This window comes from Oryctolagus cuniculus, chromosome 4 (assembly GCF_964237555.1).
Source record: "Oryctolagus cuniculus chromosome 4, mOryCun1.1, whole genome shotgun sequence".
Lineage (NCBI taxonomy): Eukaryota > Metazoa > Chordata > Mammalia > Lagomorpha > Leporidae > Oryctolagus > Oryctolagus cuniculus.
In genome coordinates this window covers 132,393,440-132,408,386 of record NC_091435.1, presented here as the reverse complement: position 1 = coordinate 132,408,386, position 14,947 = coordinate 132,393,440, and the positions used below count along the sequence as shown (strand labels likewise).

General features: G+C 40.4%; 1 protein-coding gene across 17 annotated transcripts in view; it reads right to left on the bottom strand.

Moving 5' to 3' along the window:
- Positions 1-14,947, bottom strand: part of HLTF (helicase like transcription factor) — an 81,539-nt gene that overhangs the window by 38,252 nt on the left and 28,340 nt on the right. For 12 of the 17 annotated variants that reach the window (XR_011387647.1, XR_011387648.1, XM_051858787.2 and 9 more), the window contains 5 exon segments: positions 11,041-11,113; positions 9,687-9,777; positions 7,066-7,145; positions 6,946-6,987; positions 6,173-6,262 (listed from right to left, as the gene is read on the bottom strand). Coding sequence is in view for 14 of the 17 variants with exons in the window: in XM_051858787.2 (XP_051714747.1) it covers positions 6,173-6,262; positions 6,946-6,987; positions 7,066-7,145; positions 9,687-9,777; positions 11,041-11,113 (376 nt within the window). In the remaining 3 variants the exon portion in view is untranslated. 17 annotated transcript variants of the gene reach the window in all.

Here is a 14,947-nt window from a genome sequence, read left to right as displayed (position 1 = left end):
ACTGTGGTACGAAGATTAAGCCACCACTTGCAAACCTGTACCCCATAATGGAGTGCAGGTTTGAGTCCCAGCTGCTCTGCTCAGGATCCAGCTCTCTGCTAATGCACCTGGGAAGCAACAGTACTTCAGTCCCTGCACCCAGTGAGGTTACTGACTCCTACCTTCAGACTGGCCAAGCCCCAGCTGCTGTGGCCATTTGAGGAGTGAACCAGCAGATGGAAGATATGTTTTCCTAGCTCTGTGTGTCCCTCTGCCTTTCAAATACATAATTTTTAAAAGCAGTTTTAAAATCTTGAAAATTCTTATTTTCAACTGTTTTCAGCACCAAAACATAATGATTTTTTTCAGTAGATTACCATCTACCTTTAGTTTAATAAAACAGCGTGGCACACAAATTCTGTTGCTTAACAGAGGCTAATTTTTTTTATTTCTTATTTTCATTTTTGTTTGAAAGGTAGAGAAAAGAGACACAACGAGACATAGAGGCAGAGAAAGAGAAAGAGAGAGAGAGAGAGAAAGACAGGCAGAGATCTTCTATCCACTAGTGCATTCCTCAAATACCCACAACAGCCAGGGCTGAGCCAGGTTGAAACCAGGAGCCAGGAATTCAATTCAGGTCTTCAACATGGTTGGCAGGGAACCAACTACTTGAGCCATTACCTGCTACCTCCAGGGTACACAAAGCAGGAATTTGAATCCAAAGCAGAAGAGCCAGTTCTGGAACCATGCATTCCAGTATGAGATGTGGGTATCCCAAGAAGCAACTTAAGTCTCTCTGCCACATGCCCACCCTATAGAGGCTGATTTTAGCAGTGTTTAGCAACACTTTTTTTTTAAGATTTTGTGTGTTTATTTGAGAGGTAGAATTAGACAAAAGGAGACACAGAAAGAAAGGTCTTCCATCCGCTGGTTCATTCCCCAAATGGCCAAAACAAATGGCTGGAGCTGATCCGAAGCCAGGAGCCAGGAGCTTCTTCTGCATCTCCCATGCGGGGACAGGGGCCCAACTTGGGCCAACTTCTACTGCTTTCCCTGGCCATAAGCAGAGAGCCAGATCGGAAAAGGAACAGCTGGGACACAAACCACCCACAGGCAGAGGCTCAGCCACAGCGCAGGCCCCAAGACACATATTATTCTATATTCACCACAAACTGGGACCCTATGCTTATGCTAGTTTTCTAACAATCTAACACTTTATTTACTCAGTAGAGACCTAATTTCCTCAGATTTGGCCATACACCAAATGGAAACAGTCAAAAACTCCAGCATAGCATGAGATCCTTTAAGCTACATAAATTTATTTTTAAAGATTTATTTATTTATTTGAAAATCAGAGTTACACAGAGAGAGAAGGAGAGGGAGAGAGAAAGAGGTCTTCCATCCGCTGGTTCACTCCCCAGTTGGCTGCAACAGCTGGAGCTGCACTGATCTAAAGCCAGGAGCCAGGAGCTTCCTCCAGGTCTCCCATACGAGTGCAGGGGCCCATGGACTTGAGCCATCCTCCACTGCTTTCCCAGGCCATAGCAGAAAGATGGATCGGAATTGGAGCAGCTGGATCTCGAACCTGCACCCATGTGGGATGCTGGCACTGCAGGCAGCGGCTTTACCCACTACGCCACATCACTGGCCACTAAACTACATAAATTGAGTAGAACTCGGCTCCTCAGCAATAAATATGATTTTACTCCCTCATTACAGGTTTTTCTTCTATAGCCTAAGATGCTTCGAACTGATGTTATCTCCTTTTCAGCCCAAAGCAGAAGAGGTACAATGGTGTGTGTTACTTAAATTATAAGAGTAACAACAATAAAAATCCAATGGTGGGCCTATGTTTGTGGCGCAGCAGGTTAACCCACCACCTGCAATGCCAGCATCCCATCTGAGCACTGCTTTGAATCCCCATTGCTTCATTTGTGTTCCAGCTCCCTGCTAAGGTGCCTGGGAAAGCAGTGAAAGAAGGTCCTAGTGCTTGGGCACCTGCCACTCATGTAGGAGACTCAGATGGAGTTCTTGGCTCCTGGCTACAGCCTGGCCCAGCCTTGGTTATCGCCAATTGTGGAATAAACCAGTGGATGGAAGATCTCTCTGTCTTGCCCCCCTCTCTTTATAACTCTGCCTTTCAAATAAATAGATAAACAAATAAAATTCAATGGAACAACTGGCTATAACTTTTCTGAAAACCTAACTGTGATTATGATAAAGCACAAACTTTGTTTTTATTTTTTTAATTATTTATTTGAAAGGCAAAGGTACAGAGAGGCAGAGGCAGAGAGAGAGAGAGAGAAACAGAGGGAGAGGTCTTCCATTCGCTGGTTCACTCCCCAAATGGCAGCAACAGCCAGAGCTGGCCAATCCAAAGCCAGGAGCCGGGAGCTTCTTCTGGGTCTCCCACACAGGGGCAGAGGCCCAAACACTTGGGCCATCTTCCACTAGTTTCCTAGGACATTAGCAGGGAGCCAGATTGGAAGTGGAGCAGCCAGGACACAAACTGGTGCCCATATGGGATGCTGGCACTGCAGGTGGTGGTTTTACCCACTACACCACAGGCCCCCAAACTTCCAGTTTATAATAAACTATGTCAAACAAAATATTGGATTACAATTAAAATCCATACACAAGCAATAAATCTATAGAAACATTTTTCTAGGATTGCTTCAGTTTTCTTTTTAAATTTGAGAAGCAGAGACAGAAAAATAAAGCTCCCATCTGCTTGGTTTACTTCCCAAATGCCAACAATGGCCAGGCTGAAGAGAAGGGCCAAGAATTCAACTGAAGTCTCTCACATGGGTGGCAGGGACCGCAACTACTTGAGCCATCACTGCTGCATACCAGGGCCTACATTAGCAGGTACTCTGACACAGGAGGCAGACTTCCTCACCGGCTTCCTGATTACTACTAAGCCAATGCCCAGGCCTTCTTTTCATATTTAAAGAGAACATTCTAGTAAGGTGAAACAGTATATCCTTATTTCTTTGCATATTTTTATAGATCGTCTATGGTACTCATATTTAACATATATACTTGTTATTTTAAACTACACATTTTACACTTCTGTGTCATTCTACAATTTGCTTTTTTTCTCTCAATGTTATATATTTGAGATTTATCCTAATTAATATTTGTAGCTGGGGCTGGTGCTATGGCATACTGGTCTAGGTCCGCCTACAGTGCCAGCATCCCAAACAGGAACCAGTTATGTCCCAGCTGCTTCTCTTCCAATCCAGCTCTCTGCTTGTGGCCTGGAAAAGCAGTAGAAGATGGCCCAAGTGCTTGGGCTCCTGCACTTGTGTGGGGGATCTAGAGGAAGCTCCTGGCTCCTGGCTTCAGATTGGCCCAGCTCCAGCCGTTGAGGCCATCTGGGGAGTGAACCAGTGGATGGAAGACTTCTCTTTCTCTCTCTCCGCCTCTGCCATTTAAGGAGTGAACCAGCAGATAGAAGATGTTTCTCTCTGTCTCTCCCTCTCTGTAACTCTACCTCGCAAATAAATAAATTCTTTAAAAAAAATTTGTAGCTGAAGTAGATTCATTTTAACCAATATCTAACACTATATTGCATAAGCAGCCTATAATTTATTCTTTGTTTCCCTACTGGACAGTGTTTCCAATATTTCTAATATTTCACTAAATAATTCTCCAATTAAAACCATTTATTCAGGGCTGGCATTGTGGCACAGCAGGTTAAGCCTCCACCTGCAACATTGGTATCTCATATGGGTGCTGATTCAGGACCCAGTTGTCCCATTTCTGAGCCTACTCCCTGCTAATGTGCCTGAGAAAACAGCAGAGGATAGTCCAAGTTCTTGGGCCCCTGCACTCTCATGGGAGACGTGGAAGAAGCTCTGGGCTACTAGCTTGGATAAGCCCAGCTCTGGTCATTGCGGCCATTTAGGGAGTGAACCAGTGGACGGACAATCTCTCTCTCTCTCTCTCTTCCTCTCTAACTCTCTCAAATAAATCTTTAAAAAAAATTAAATTAAAAAATAAAACCATTTCTCTGTCTCCTGTATACATCAACTGAGGTCTAGATGGTTTATTTTCAGTTTCATTGTATTTTTGACTAGTGGCTCTCCATAATAACTGACACTCCCAACTCCAGTATATCAGAGTTCCTACTGGGGCATAACCTTGCCTAGCCCATAATCTTGCCATTCTGAAATCTGAAATGCCAGAAAACATGATGAGAGGTTATCTCACTGTTCCTTTAATTTGCATTTCCCCAGTGATTAATGAGCCTGCTGTCTTATGTTTATTAGTTATTCATATTTTTTTCCAATGGCTGCATAACTTTACCCTTTGACTATTCTTTTGAGTTGTCTTTTTCTAACGATTTCTAAGGAATTCTTACATAGTCTAGATTCCAATTCTTAGTCAGTTATATTTATCACACTAATCTACTACAGCCTGTCATTTTTTACTTTGTTTATGGTGACTTTTGATGCACCAAAAATACAATGCAGAACTTTATCTTTTCCTCATGACTTTTTAGGTCTTACTGAAGAAATCACTAATACAAGACTCAGCAAGACCATAGCTTCTGTCTCCACTCACTGATATGTTTCAACTCTACAACAATTCCAGAGGTATGCATATTTTGGTTTTATAGCCCAGCTATAATTTTATTTGTTCTCTTATATAATTACTATGTGTCTGCAAAAGAAAACAGTTCTATGCTTCCATGTGGGAACAATTCTATCTCAACTGGAGGTACCAGATTTCTTTGAACTTCTAAAATTAGAGTCAAGAGGATTCCGTCTGAAATGCCTATATTTTCTGTTCTTGATTCCTACAGCAAAAGTTGATCCTCAAAATTCTGCATTAGCTCAAATATCACCTCTTAAAAAAGGGATCCTTTTAAGTCACTATTTTATTATCCCTTATCTTTTCTACATTATCATTATTTAAAAGTATGCAGTCACTTGTTTATTTTCTATTTCTCCAATCATTAAATTACAAGCTCCACAAAAATGGACTGTGTGCTGTATCTCCAACATATGAAACAAGAGATCAGTGTGCAGAGATATAACTTATACCAGATCTCCTTAACCTTAGTTCAATTTCTTTCCATCTCAAGTATTTAACTCTTATGCAGGGTTAATTATGCAAGGTTGAATTAAAAAACATAAAATTTTAATAAAGATCACTAACATTTTTAACTGAAAAAACAATTTCTAATCATACCAAAAATCGAATCTTTATCATAATAATTAATCTAAATTAAATTAAGCTTTAATGAAGCCAAAATTGTTTTGTGCTTTGTTCCTCTTCTGCTTAGAGTAAGGACACTCCCTCTCTCATCATATTTTGGTCTAATTATAACAAATACAATAGAAAGGTGCATCAGAAGGAAAACAAGACATAACTTTGTTTCTATTCTCTAAACTTCTTACAATATGGTTTTATAACTTTGTTACTCAATTATTTTTTAACTAAAAAAAAAATAGGGGGCTGGCACTGTGGCGCAGCAGGTAAAGCTGCCACCTGCAGTGCCGGCATCCCATATGGACGCCAGTTCGAGTCTCAGATGCTCCACTTCCAATCCAGCTCTTTGCTACGGCCTAGAAAAGCAGCAGAGGATGACCCAAGTCCTTGAGCCCTTGCACCCGCGTGGGAGACCCTGAAGAAGCTCCTGGCTCCTGGCTTCAGATCGGCGCAGCTCTGGTCATTGCGGCCATCTGGAAAGTAAACCAGCAGATGAAGACCTCTCTCTCTCTCTCTCTACCTCTACCTCTACCTCTACCTCTACCTCTCTGTGTAACTCTGACTTTCAAATAAGTAAATAAATCTTTAAAAAAAAAATAGAAAAATAAAGGCTAGGAAATCAGCAGATTGGGGCCAGTGTTGTAGTATAGTGGGTAAAGCCATCACCTGTAATGCCAGCACCCATATGGGCACTGGCTCATGTCTCGGATGTTCCACTTCCAATCCATCTCCATGCTAATAGCCTGGGAAAACCAACAGAAGATGGCCCAACTGTTCGGGCACCTGCAATCCATCCACATGGGAAACAGAGATGAAGCTCCTGGCTGACCTGGCCCAGTGCTGGCTGCTGCAGCCATTTGGGAACTGAACCAGTGACGGAATATCTATTTTTGCCTCTCCCTCCCTCTTTCTTTCTCTTTTAAAATAAATAAATAAATCTTTAAGAAAAGAAAAGAAAACCAGATTTCCTGACCTTTTTTCAGGATTTTTTTTGTTGTTGTAGAAGCAGACGAAGTAAGTGCACATGCAAATGCTGTATCTTCTTTAATTTTAGAAGGTCCTACTGAAAAAAAAAAAAAAACCGTTAGGATATCTTAAAAGCTTATATTATTTAAAATGATAATAGTATGTCATGAGCAAGAGAAGTCAAAGTGAGACAAGCCATATGCAAAGTGATTCAACTCTCAAATGTGAGCATTTTTTTCAAAGAAACAGATATTTGACTCCTAATGATAAAAAGTCTGCCAAATTTTCGATCCAGTCAAATGATTATAAGTTGCTATCCAAATTCAATACAATTTCCCAACTAATCAACAATACAACATGATCTGAATTAAAAAGAAAATAAAGCATGTTTTACAGAAAAAAATACAGTCATTGATTTCCTCTGTATAATAAAATAAATTAACAATAATGCCAAAAAGGCCCTCCAAACTAATTCTGGAATTACTATTTACACATATGCATAGGGTATCAAAGTCATTTTACAATTGGTAGAATATTAATCTGTTTTATTTAAAGTTGATTTAGATATTACACCTTAGAATTTTAACTTGAAATTATTTATTCAGTTTGCCTCATTCATTTAACACCCATGGTAAGCTTTATGAGGAGCTCAAATGCAAACATCAGTCAAGTTCAAGACCTATTACTAAAGAATTCCAAGAGAGAGAGATACAAATCTATGAAACTTTAATCATCTTTGAGTATAAATATGGTTATTGAGGAGATATAGTACACACATACCTTTTACCCTTTTAGTTTCTGACTGTACATTTTTCAATTTGCCTAAAAACAAAACAAAAAACATAAAAATGAGCACAACAGATTAGAATATAAAACACTATCAAATCTATTGCACATTACCTTTCATTTTCTGTGGCAATTCGCTTATTTCAATTTCCTCTGAATCACTGCTTTCAATGTACTGGACAGCAATTTTTTTTCTACGATTAAATATACACAATGAAATTTTTTACCAACCCAAAACAAAATGGTAAAAACATGTTTAATAAATACAATTAAAATGCTTTTAGCTTCCCTTGTTTATCTTCTGAAAAGTTTTGAAGTGAAAATTTTTGACAAACGGTAAGTCATAGCTGCTGTAGTATTCTGCTTTCATAACTAGCTGCATACATCAAAATGTAGTATCACTACTGTTAAAATAAATGTCAAAAAAGTAAGTCATTAAAAATCATTTCAATACTGAATTCAATATTGGGTAGCTCAATTAAAACATTTATATAAAATTAAAACAAAAAGTAGCTTTTATCAAAGAATATATATCTAGTACAATGAATTAAGCAGCCAAAAGCAAAAAAAAATTGTTTCACAATGAAAACTTCAATGAATTTTGTGTAGAAATAGTATAACATATCACACTTAAGTGACTAAGAACAATATATTCTGGAGTCAGACTGCCTAGATTAAAATCCTCATTCTGCCACTGATGTGCTATGTGACTATAGGCAATTCACCTAATATTCTTCTGTACCTCAATTTCCTCATCTGGAAAATCTAAGTAAAAATATAACCCACCTCATAGAATAAAATATTACTACATGCAAAAGTCCCTAAAATATTACCTTGTGCACTGTAAGCATATCTGTTTTAGCTATAGAATATATGTTGATGGTAGCTGTTCTAGTTGGTTTTTTCCCATGTTCTCATCATTATTATTTCCATGTCCTTTAACTTTGTCAACCTGATAGTGCTCTGTTACCCAGGTTTATATCAGTTCAGAGCTATCAGATTTGAGATTTAGTTAAGAAAAAAACTGATGAATGACAGTGTGATGCTTGGTTCAGATGAGTATAAATTACAGAAGAATTAACAAAGCCAAAATTTTGAGGTCTCTATTGATGAAAAGATGACAGACTCAGATATGAGTTCATATCTGTAGATAATGATGGCACACAATTCAGTGTAACAAAAATCCAGTATTTAGACCTACTCCAGAGAGCAAACGAAGTCTGCAAAGTAAAGACACTCAATGAAAGACCAGAGGGAAATCAGTGTTACTAAAATTTTCTCTCTAGTTTATGTTAATATAATTAACATTGTCCATATAACTAATACTTGTTTATGGCAAACATATCATGTCTTACTTCCACCACAGGTGAAGGGAGAACAAACTAAGATGAGCAAAGAATCCTTCTGTCAAGTCATCAGTCAAGTCGAGTCATTAAGTTTTCACCTCTTCAAATCTACAAAGAAAATTCTTCGGCCGGCACCGTGGCTCACTTGGCCAATCCTCCGCCTGCGGCGCCGGCACCCCGGGTTCTAGTCCCGGTCGGAGCGCCGGATTCTGTCCTGGTTGCTCCTCTTCCAGTCCAGCTCTCTGCTGTGGCCCAGGAGGGCAGCGGAGGATGGCCCAAGTCCTTGGGCCTTGCACCCCATGGGAGACCAGGAGGAAGTACCCGGCTCCTGGCTTCGGATCGGCGCAGTGCCAGCCGTGATGGCCATTAGGGGAGTGAACCAACGGAAGGAAAACCTTTCTCTCTGTCTCTCTCTCTGTCTATAACTCTATCTGTCAAATAAAAAAAAAAAAAAGAAAAAAAAAAAAAGAAAATTCTTCTGAAGTCTCAACAGAAATTAAAAACCAGGAGACAGATCTTAATTTCTAGATGAATAAAACAGGAAGAGGGTAGGCATTTGGCCTTGCATTTGAGATAGTGCCAGTTCGAATGCTTGCATCCCGCACTGGAGTGCCTGGGTCTGATGCTGGCTCAACTCCAGCTTCCTGCCAATGCCAACCCTAGGAGGCCATGATGATGGTTCAGTGATTGGGTTCCTACCACCCATGAGAGACACGAACTGAGTTTGGGGCTCTGTGATCCAGGCCTGGGGTGTTACAGAATGAAGCAACGGATGGGACTTTCTCTCTTTCCCCTTCTCAAATTAAAAAAAAAAAAGGTAGAAAAAATAATGATAATTAAAAATTACAATTTAGGGGCTGATATTGTGATACACTGGTTTAAGTTGCCACTGGCTATACTGACATCCCATATCTGAGTGCCAGTGTCAGTCTTAGCTTCTCCACTTCTAATCCAGCTTCCTGCTAATATGCCTGGGAAAGGAACAGAAGATGGCAAGTTCTTAGGCCCTTGTTGGCCACATGGGAAACCAGGATGGAGTTCCTGGCCCCTGGCTTCAGTCTGGCCCAGCCTTAGCTGTTACTGCCATTTGGGGAATAAATTAGATGAGGGAAGATTTCTCTCTCTTTCTCTGTCACTGTGTCTTTCAAATAAATAATTTTTTAAAAAAATTACTAATTCATTTCTTTTATAGGTAAATATTACTTTTCTTCACCTATAAAATAAGAACACTCTACCTACATAAGTCAATGATTTTTACAATTTGAAATAAAGCAAAGTATTTGAAAGAACCACGTAACTGAGATATAGCAGTCATACCCCTATCTTGTATATAAGAAAACAGAAAAAGTTTAAACAGATTACATGTAATCAAACCAAAACAGAGTTTACCTTTTGGGTTGAGAGCTAGACAATTCTGACATGGAATACTTATTCTTCTTGACATCTGAAATACTGGGTTCTTCACTATACCTAGATCCTTCTATTTCAAATTGAAATCAAATATACAGAATATTAGTAAATTCCCTTAGCTTAGCAGTATCACTTTTAAAAGTTTGATTTTCCAATTGCTATCCTCATCTTTCTTAACATCTTCATTCAAATACCCTGTTCTCTCAGTGAAACTACCAGTTTTTCCCTACTTTTTTCCTTTATCTAGTATTTTCTTATTTTATCATTCAATTTTTTTGACAGTCTTTCCCCTGCAGTTATCTAGCCAACCTCTCCCCTATTACCTCACAAAGTTTGTATCAAGACAGCTAAGAGCTGCTGGGAAAAACAACAACAAAAAGAACAACAAACAGGTGCTATTAGAAATTTAATTTTCAAATCTCCAGCCCTTACCTTATGTCACCTAGCAACTCCTAACTATATCACTGTTCAGCTCCTCTACCCATTCATCACAAAAATCCATACTACACTGAACCCTCTCCTTAGATTCTAACTCCTTCTACTCCCAGATGACCTAGGCCCTTTACAAAGAGTGTTTTATAAAATCCCTATTTCTATACTTTCTATCCCCTTATCTAAATTTTCTCTCAACCTTCCTTCTTTTCTTTTAATACTAACTCATCTACCTTGATTCTCTTGATTTCATTTCCATTCACAAGCCAAATTAGTCTCTCCACTATATCCAAAATCTCTTCCTAATTATGTCTTTCTTACAACAAAAAGCCCACCTTCTACTCTACCTCCCTCTCAAATTATTCTTTTTCCCCTATCTCCAATTTAACAAAAAATAAATAAATAGCACACAGCTATTATGTCCAACTCTTTAATCTTATTTTAAAATATTCCGGTTGCTGCTGTAACTTACCTTCAGAAATCAATTTTGTGAAAGTCATATGTAACTGCTAACCCACAGATCTCTTTCCATTTTTCTTTTGACTTCAGAATTTGGCTCTAACGTACCTTTCTAATTTTATCTTCTGTTTTCCAAGCACATTACATTATAAATACCATAAGATCACTAAGGTACCATAATAAAACATGCTCTATTGCTTTTTAACTACCCATTCATAGGTAGTTTTTTTCTTAACCAAAAATGTGCCCCCAGTTTTTCTGACTGGTAAACTAGCACCCTGCAATCACCATTTTGATGACTTAACACTCCTGACTACCAGTCCTCATGAAGTTCTCAGAAAAAGAGATTTTAAAATTTTGTACAGTATAAAACCAAAACTATAATTATATGACTGAGAAAAATATCAATCAAATATTGGTTCATATTCAAAATTAAGTTTACCTTTGCTTAACCCATCTGTCTTTTTGATGGTATCCTTTCTTCCAGGTTTGTCAGATTCACTGCTATTACATTCCTAGGTGAAAAGAAATTATTTCTTAAATGGTACTGCTATCAACTTTAAATAAATTGAAAATATATCTTACTTTATATTGCTTTATTTGACATAAAGAAGAATTCTTAAATTGCATTTCAATTCTGGAACAAAGGGGGTCGGGGGTGTGATGAAAAGTAAAGAGGACAAATATACAAATTGATTACAAATCTGTTCACAGATATCTTAAAAAAAATCAGCTGGTCTTTATTATTCCAAAAGGAATTTTTTAAAAAGCAAGCCTCAATTATAAATGGCATATTAGTTACTGTGAGAAAAATTCATGACATGGAATCTACTTCAGAAAAACTCCTGGGGGTCAGCGATGTGGCTTTAGTAGGCTAAGCTTCTGCCTGCAAGGCCAGCATCCCATATGGGCGCCAGTTCATATCCTGGCTGCTCCTCCTCTGATCCGGCTCTCTACTATGGCCTGGGAAAGTTGTGGAAGAGGGACCAAGTTCTTGGGGCCCTTCACCAGCGTGGGAGACCCGGAAGCAGCTTCTGGCTCCTGGATTCAGATCAGTTCCCACCATCATGGGCAACTGGGGAGTGAACCAGAGGATGGAAGACACTTCTCTCTGTCTCTCCCTCCCTGCCTCTCAAATAAACAAAAGTTTTTTTAAAAAAAGAAAAATTCCTCAGATTATCATATAAACCATGAGTCTCTATTCAGTAAATAATACATCTTTAATAAGGTTGTCATTCCTATTCTTTTTTCTTCTGGAATTCCCAGGGTAGATGGATGCAACAGTACAGGTGGCAGAGTAACTGTCTCTTAACCTACTGAGGATTTTCCCGCCACTCCTGACTTTTCCTTTTTCTCTTCACAAGTACCTCTGTTCCAAAATGCATCAATGTAGACACGGGTCCAAAAAAAATCTACTCTATAAAATCTCATTAAAGTTTTACTAAAATTATGGTTGAAAAGATCCATTCCCCTCAAATAGTACCAGTCCAAATAATTTTTAATAAAATATAATAACTCTAGATAGTGATTTAGCTATTAAGCTATTTTAAGTAACAAGCTCCCAGAAATAATGCTTAGAGTGCTTCTCACAAATCTATCAAGTCTTCAACTAATATAACCATTTTTTTTCTTTTTCCCTTTTTTTTTTTTTTTTTTTTGGACAGGCAGAGTTAGACAGTGAGAGAGAGAGACAGAGAGAAAGGCCTTCCTTTTCCGTTGGTTCACCCCTCAATGACCGCTGCGCCGGCACACCGCGCCCATCCGAAGCCAGGAGCAAGGTGCTTCTCCTGCTCTCCCATGCGGGTGCAGGGCCCAAGTACTTGGGCCATCCTTCACTGCACTCCCGGGTCACAGCAGAGAGCTGGACAGGAAGAGGAGCAACCGGGACAGAATCCGGCACCCCGATCAGGACTAGAACCCGGGGTGCCAGCGCCGCAGGCAGAGGATTAGCCTAGCGAGCCGTGGCGCCAGCCAATATAACCTTTAATATTGAGCAACATGCAAAAAAATCCAAAAGTTTACCCACATATAAAAGATGTACTTTATTCTTTACTAAATGATTCTGCCCAGTAAAATCCTTTCTTCACAGAGTTTAAAGGCAAACTTTCTACCAAGTCAAACCTAGACCAAATCATACTTCCTATTCTAAAGGACTTTAAATAAAGCATTTTAAGTTTAGAATTATCTAAGTCTATTTGAAATAATAAAAATTTTTCTTGCAATAAATCAATTCTTGGCTGCTATCTCCCTAATCCCATCAAATGGTGAGGGTAGGGGGCTGGGTCCCAGATTAGGGGTGGGAGAGTAGGTAGGTATACAGACCATTTCATACTTCAGACCAAGGAGACTTTTTTTTTTTTTTTTTGGCAATCTCTTCCCTTTTCCTCCAGAATGACTGGGGAAGGCATGCCATGTGTAGGGGGACACTGGCGACTACATCTTTGTGACAGTCCCCTGCTATCCCCTCTCTTCCCCCATCCCCCAGGACTCTGGCCTGTCCTGCTAGCACTTATGATGCCCTCTAACCCAACCCAACCTCCCAGCCCTCATGGTGTGTTTTCTTTACAGTCCTCCAGTAGAGCAGCTGTCTTGGATAGGGGGAGGGTTCACTGCTTAGGGAGTATGGAAGGAAGGGAGCAGTCTTGTTTGTCACTGTATTGTTTTGCATTGTCTCAGTTGGGCATACAAGGAATGCAAAAGGGGCTTGTCTGCTCTCCTCCAGAACCCTCTTTCCCCAACCCCTCAACTGCACATTTAGGCCTACTCTGTCCTCACAGAGGGCAATGTACTGCACAGGATGTCCCAACTCTAAGCCCACCAGCAAGAAATAGGCCTCCACCCATACCACCACCACCGCCCCCCCAAAGCTGAGGTAGAAGGTCTTTATCTCCCAATATCCCCTTCCTCTCCTTCCTCAGAGAAGGAAGGGGGAGGCAGGTAGGATCCTCTGCTCCTGTCACAGTTAGGTATGTGGAGGCTCAGGCCTGAGGAAAGACCAAGACAGGGTGGGTACAATGAAGCCGAGCCGCTCTGGTTCTGCTGCCTTTTCCTGTGGCCAGTCCCAGGAAGCATGAGCACCACCTCTTTCCCTGTCTTCCCTCTGGAGTGTGGACTCTTCCATACCAGGTTTCCTCCACTCTGCTTGCCACTTTTGGAAAGGTGTCATGTCAGGAGCTGAGGGAGGGGGTGAGGAAGGTGGATATGCACCTTAACTGTAGTGCTTAGGGGTTGGGGGGCAATTAACTCAGCCATGTTTGGTACTGATCAAGAATTTTTTTTTTTTCATTTGAAAAATATATAATGAATTCTTGGCTGGAAACCACATGTTAAGCTTCCATTTCAATTAACTTAGCCAACTAAATATCCTAAAACTTTCTTATTACTTGCCCGGCGCGGCGGCTCACTAGGCTAATCCTCCACCTAGCGGCGCCGGCACACCGGGTTCTAGTCCCGGTCGGGGCGCCGGATTCTGTCCCGGTTGCCCCTCTTCCAGGCCAGCCCTCTGCTGTGGCCAGGGAGTGCAGTGGAGGATGGCCCAGGTGCTTGGGCCCTGCACCCCATGGGAGACCAGGAAAAGCACCTGGCTCCTGGCTCCTGCCATCGGATCAGCGCGGTGTGCCGGCCACAGCGCGCCAGCCACGGCGGCCATTGGAGGGTGAACCAATGGAAAAGGAAGACCTTTCTCTCTGTCTCTCTCTCTCACTGTCCACTCTGCCTGTCAAAAAAAAAAAAAAAAAAAAAACTTTCTTATTACATAACACCTTAAATAAGTATTATTGATAACTGACAATCCAGACCAAAACCCTAAGTAGACTCACACACTTCCACCAAATTCTGACAACCCTATAACATCAGTTTTAATATTCAAATATAGAAAGAACAAGTCATAAAACATTATTCAGTGCTAATGTTTAACAGACTAAACTCTTAATGTAGAAAGAAGGAAATGAAACTAAGTGCAGACGTTAGTAAAATACAATCTCAATTAGCAGCTGGCAGGAAACGGATGCGCAGCCTCTCTAAAAACTAAAAAAATAGGAATAGCAGTTCTTCTGAGCTCAAGAGATATTTTGCACATATCTTTCTGCTACCTCTACTTTAAATACTTTGAATTTTCTGTTAAAAATAATGAATTGTGGGGCCAGCACTATGGCTTAGTGGTTGGAGCATCCCATATGGGCGCCAGTTCAAGGCCCAGCTACTCCACTTCCAATCTAGCTCCCTGCTATGGCCTGGACTAGTAGAGGATAGCCCAGGTGTTTGGGCCCCTACACCCACATGGGGGACCCACAGCAAGCTCCTGGCTTCGGATCAGTCTGGCTCCAGCCACTGCAGCCATTTGGAGAGTT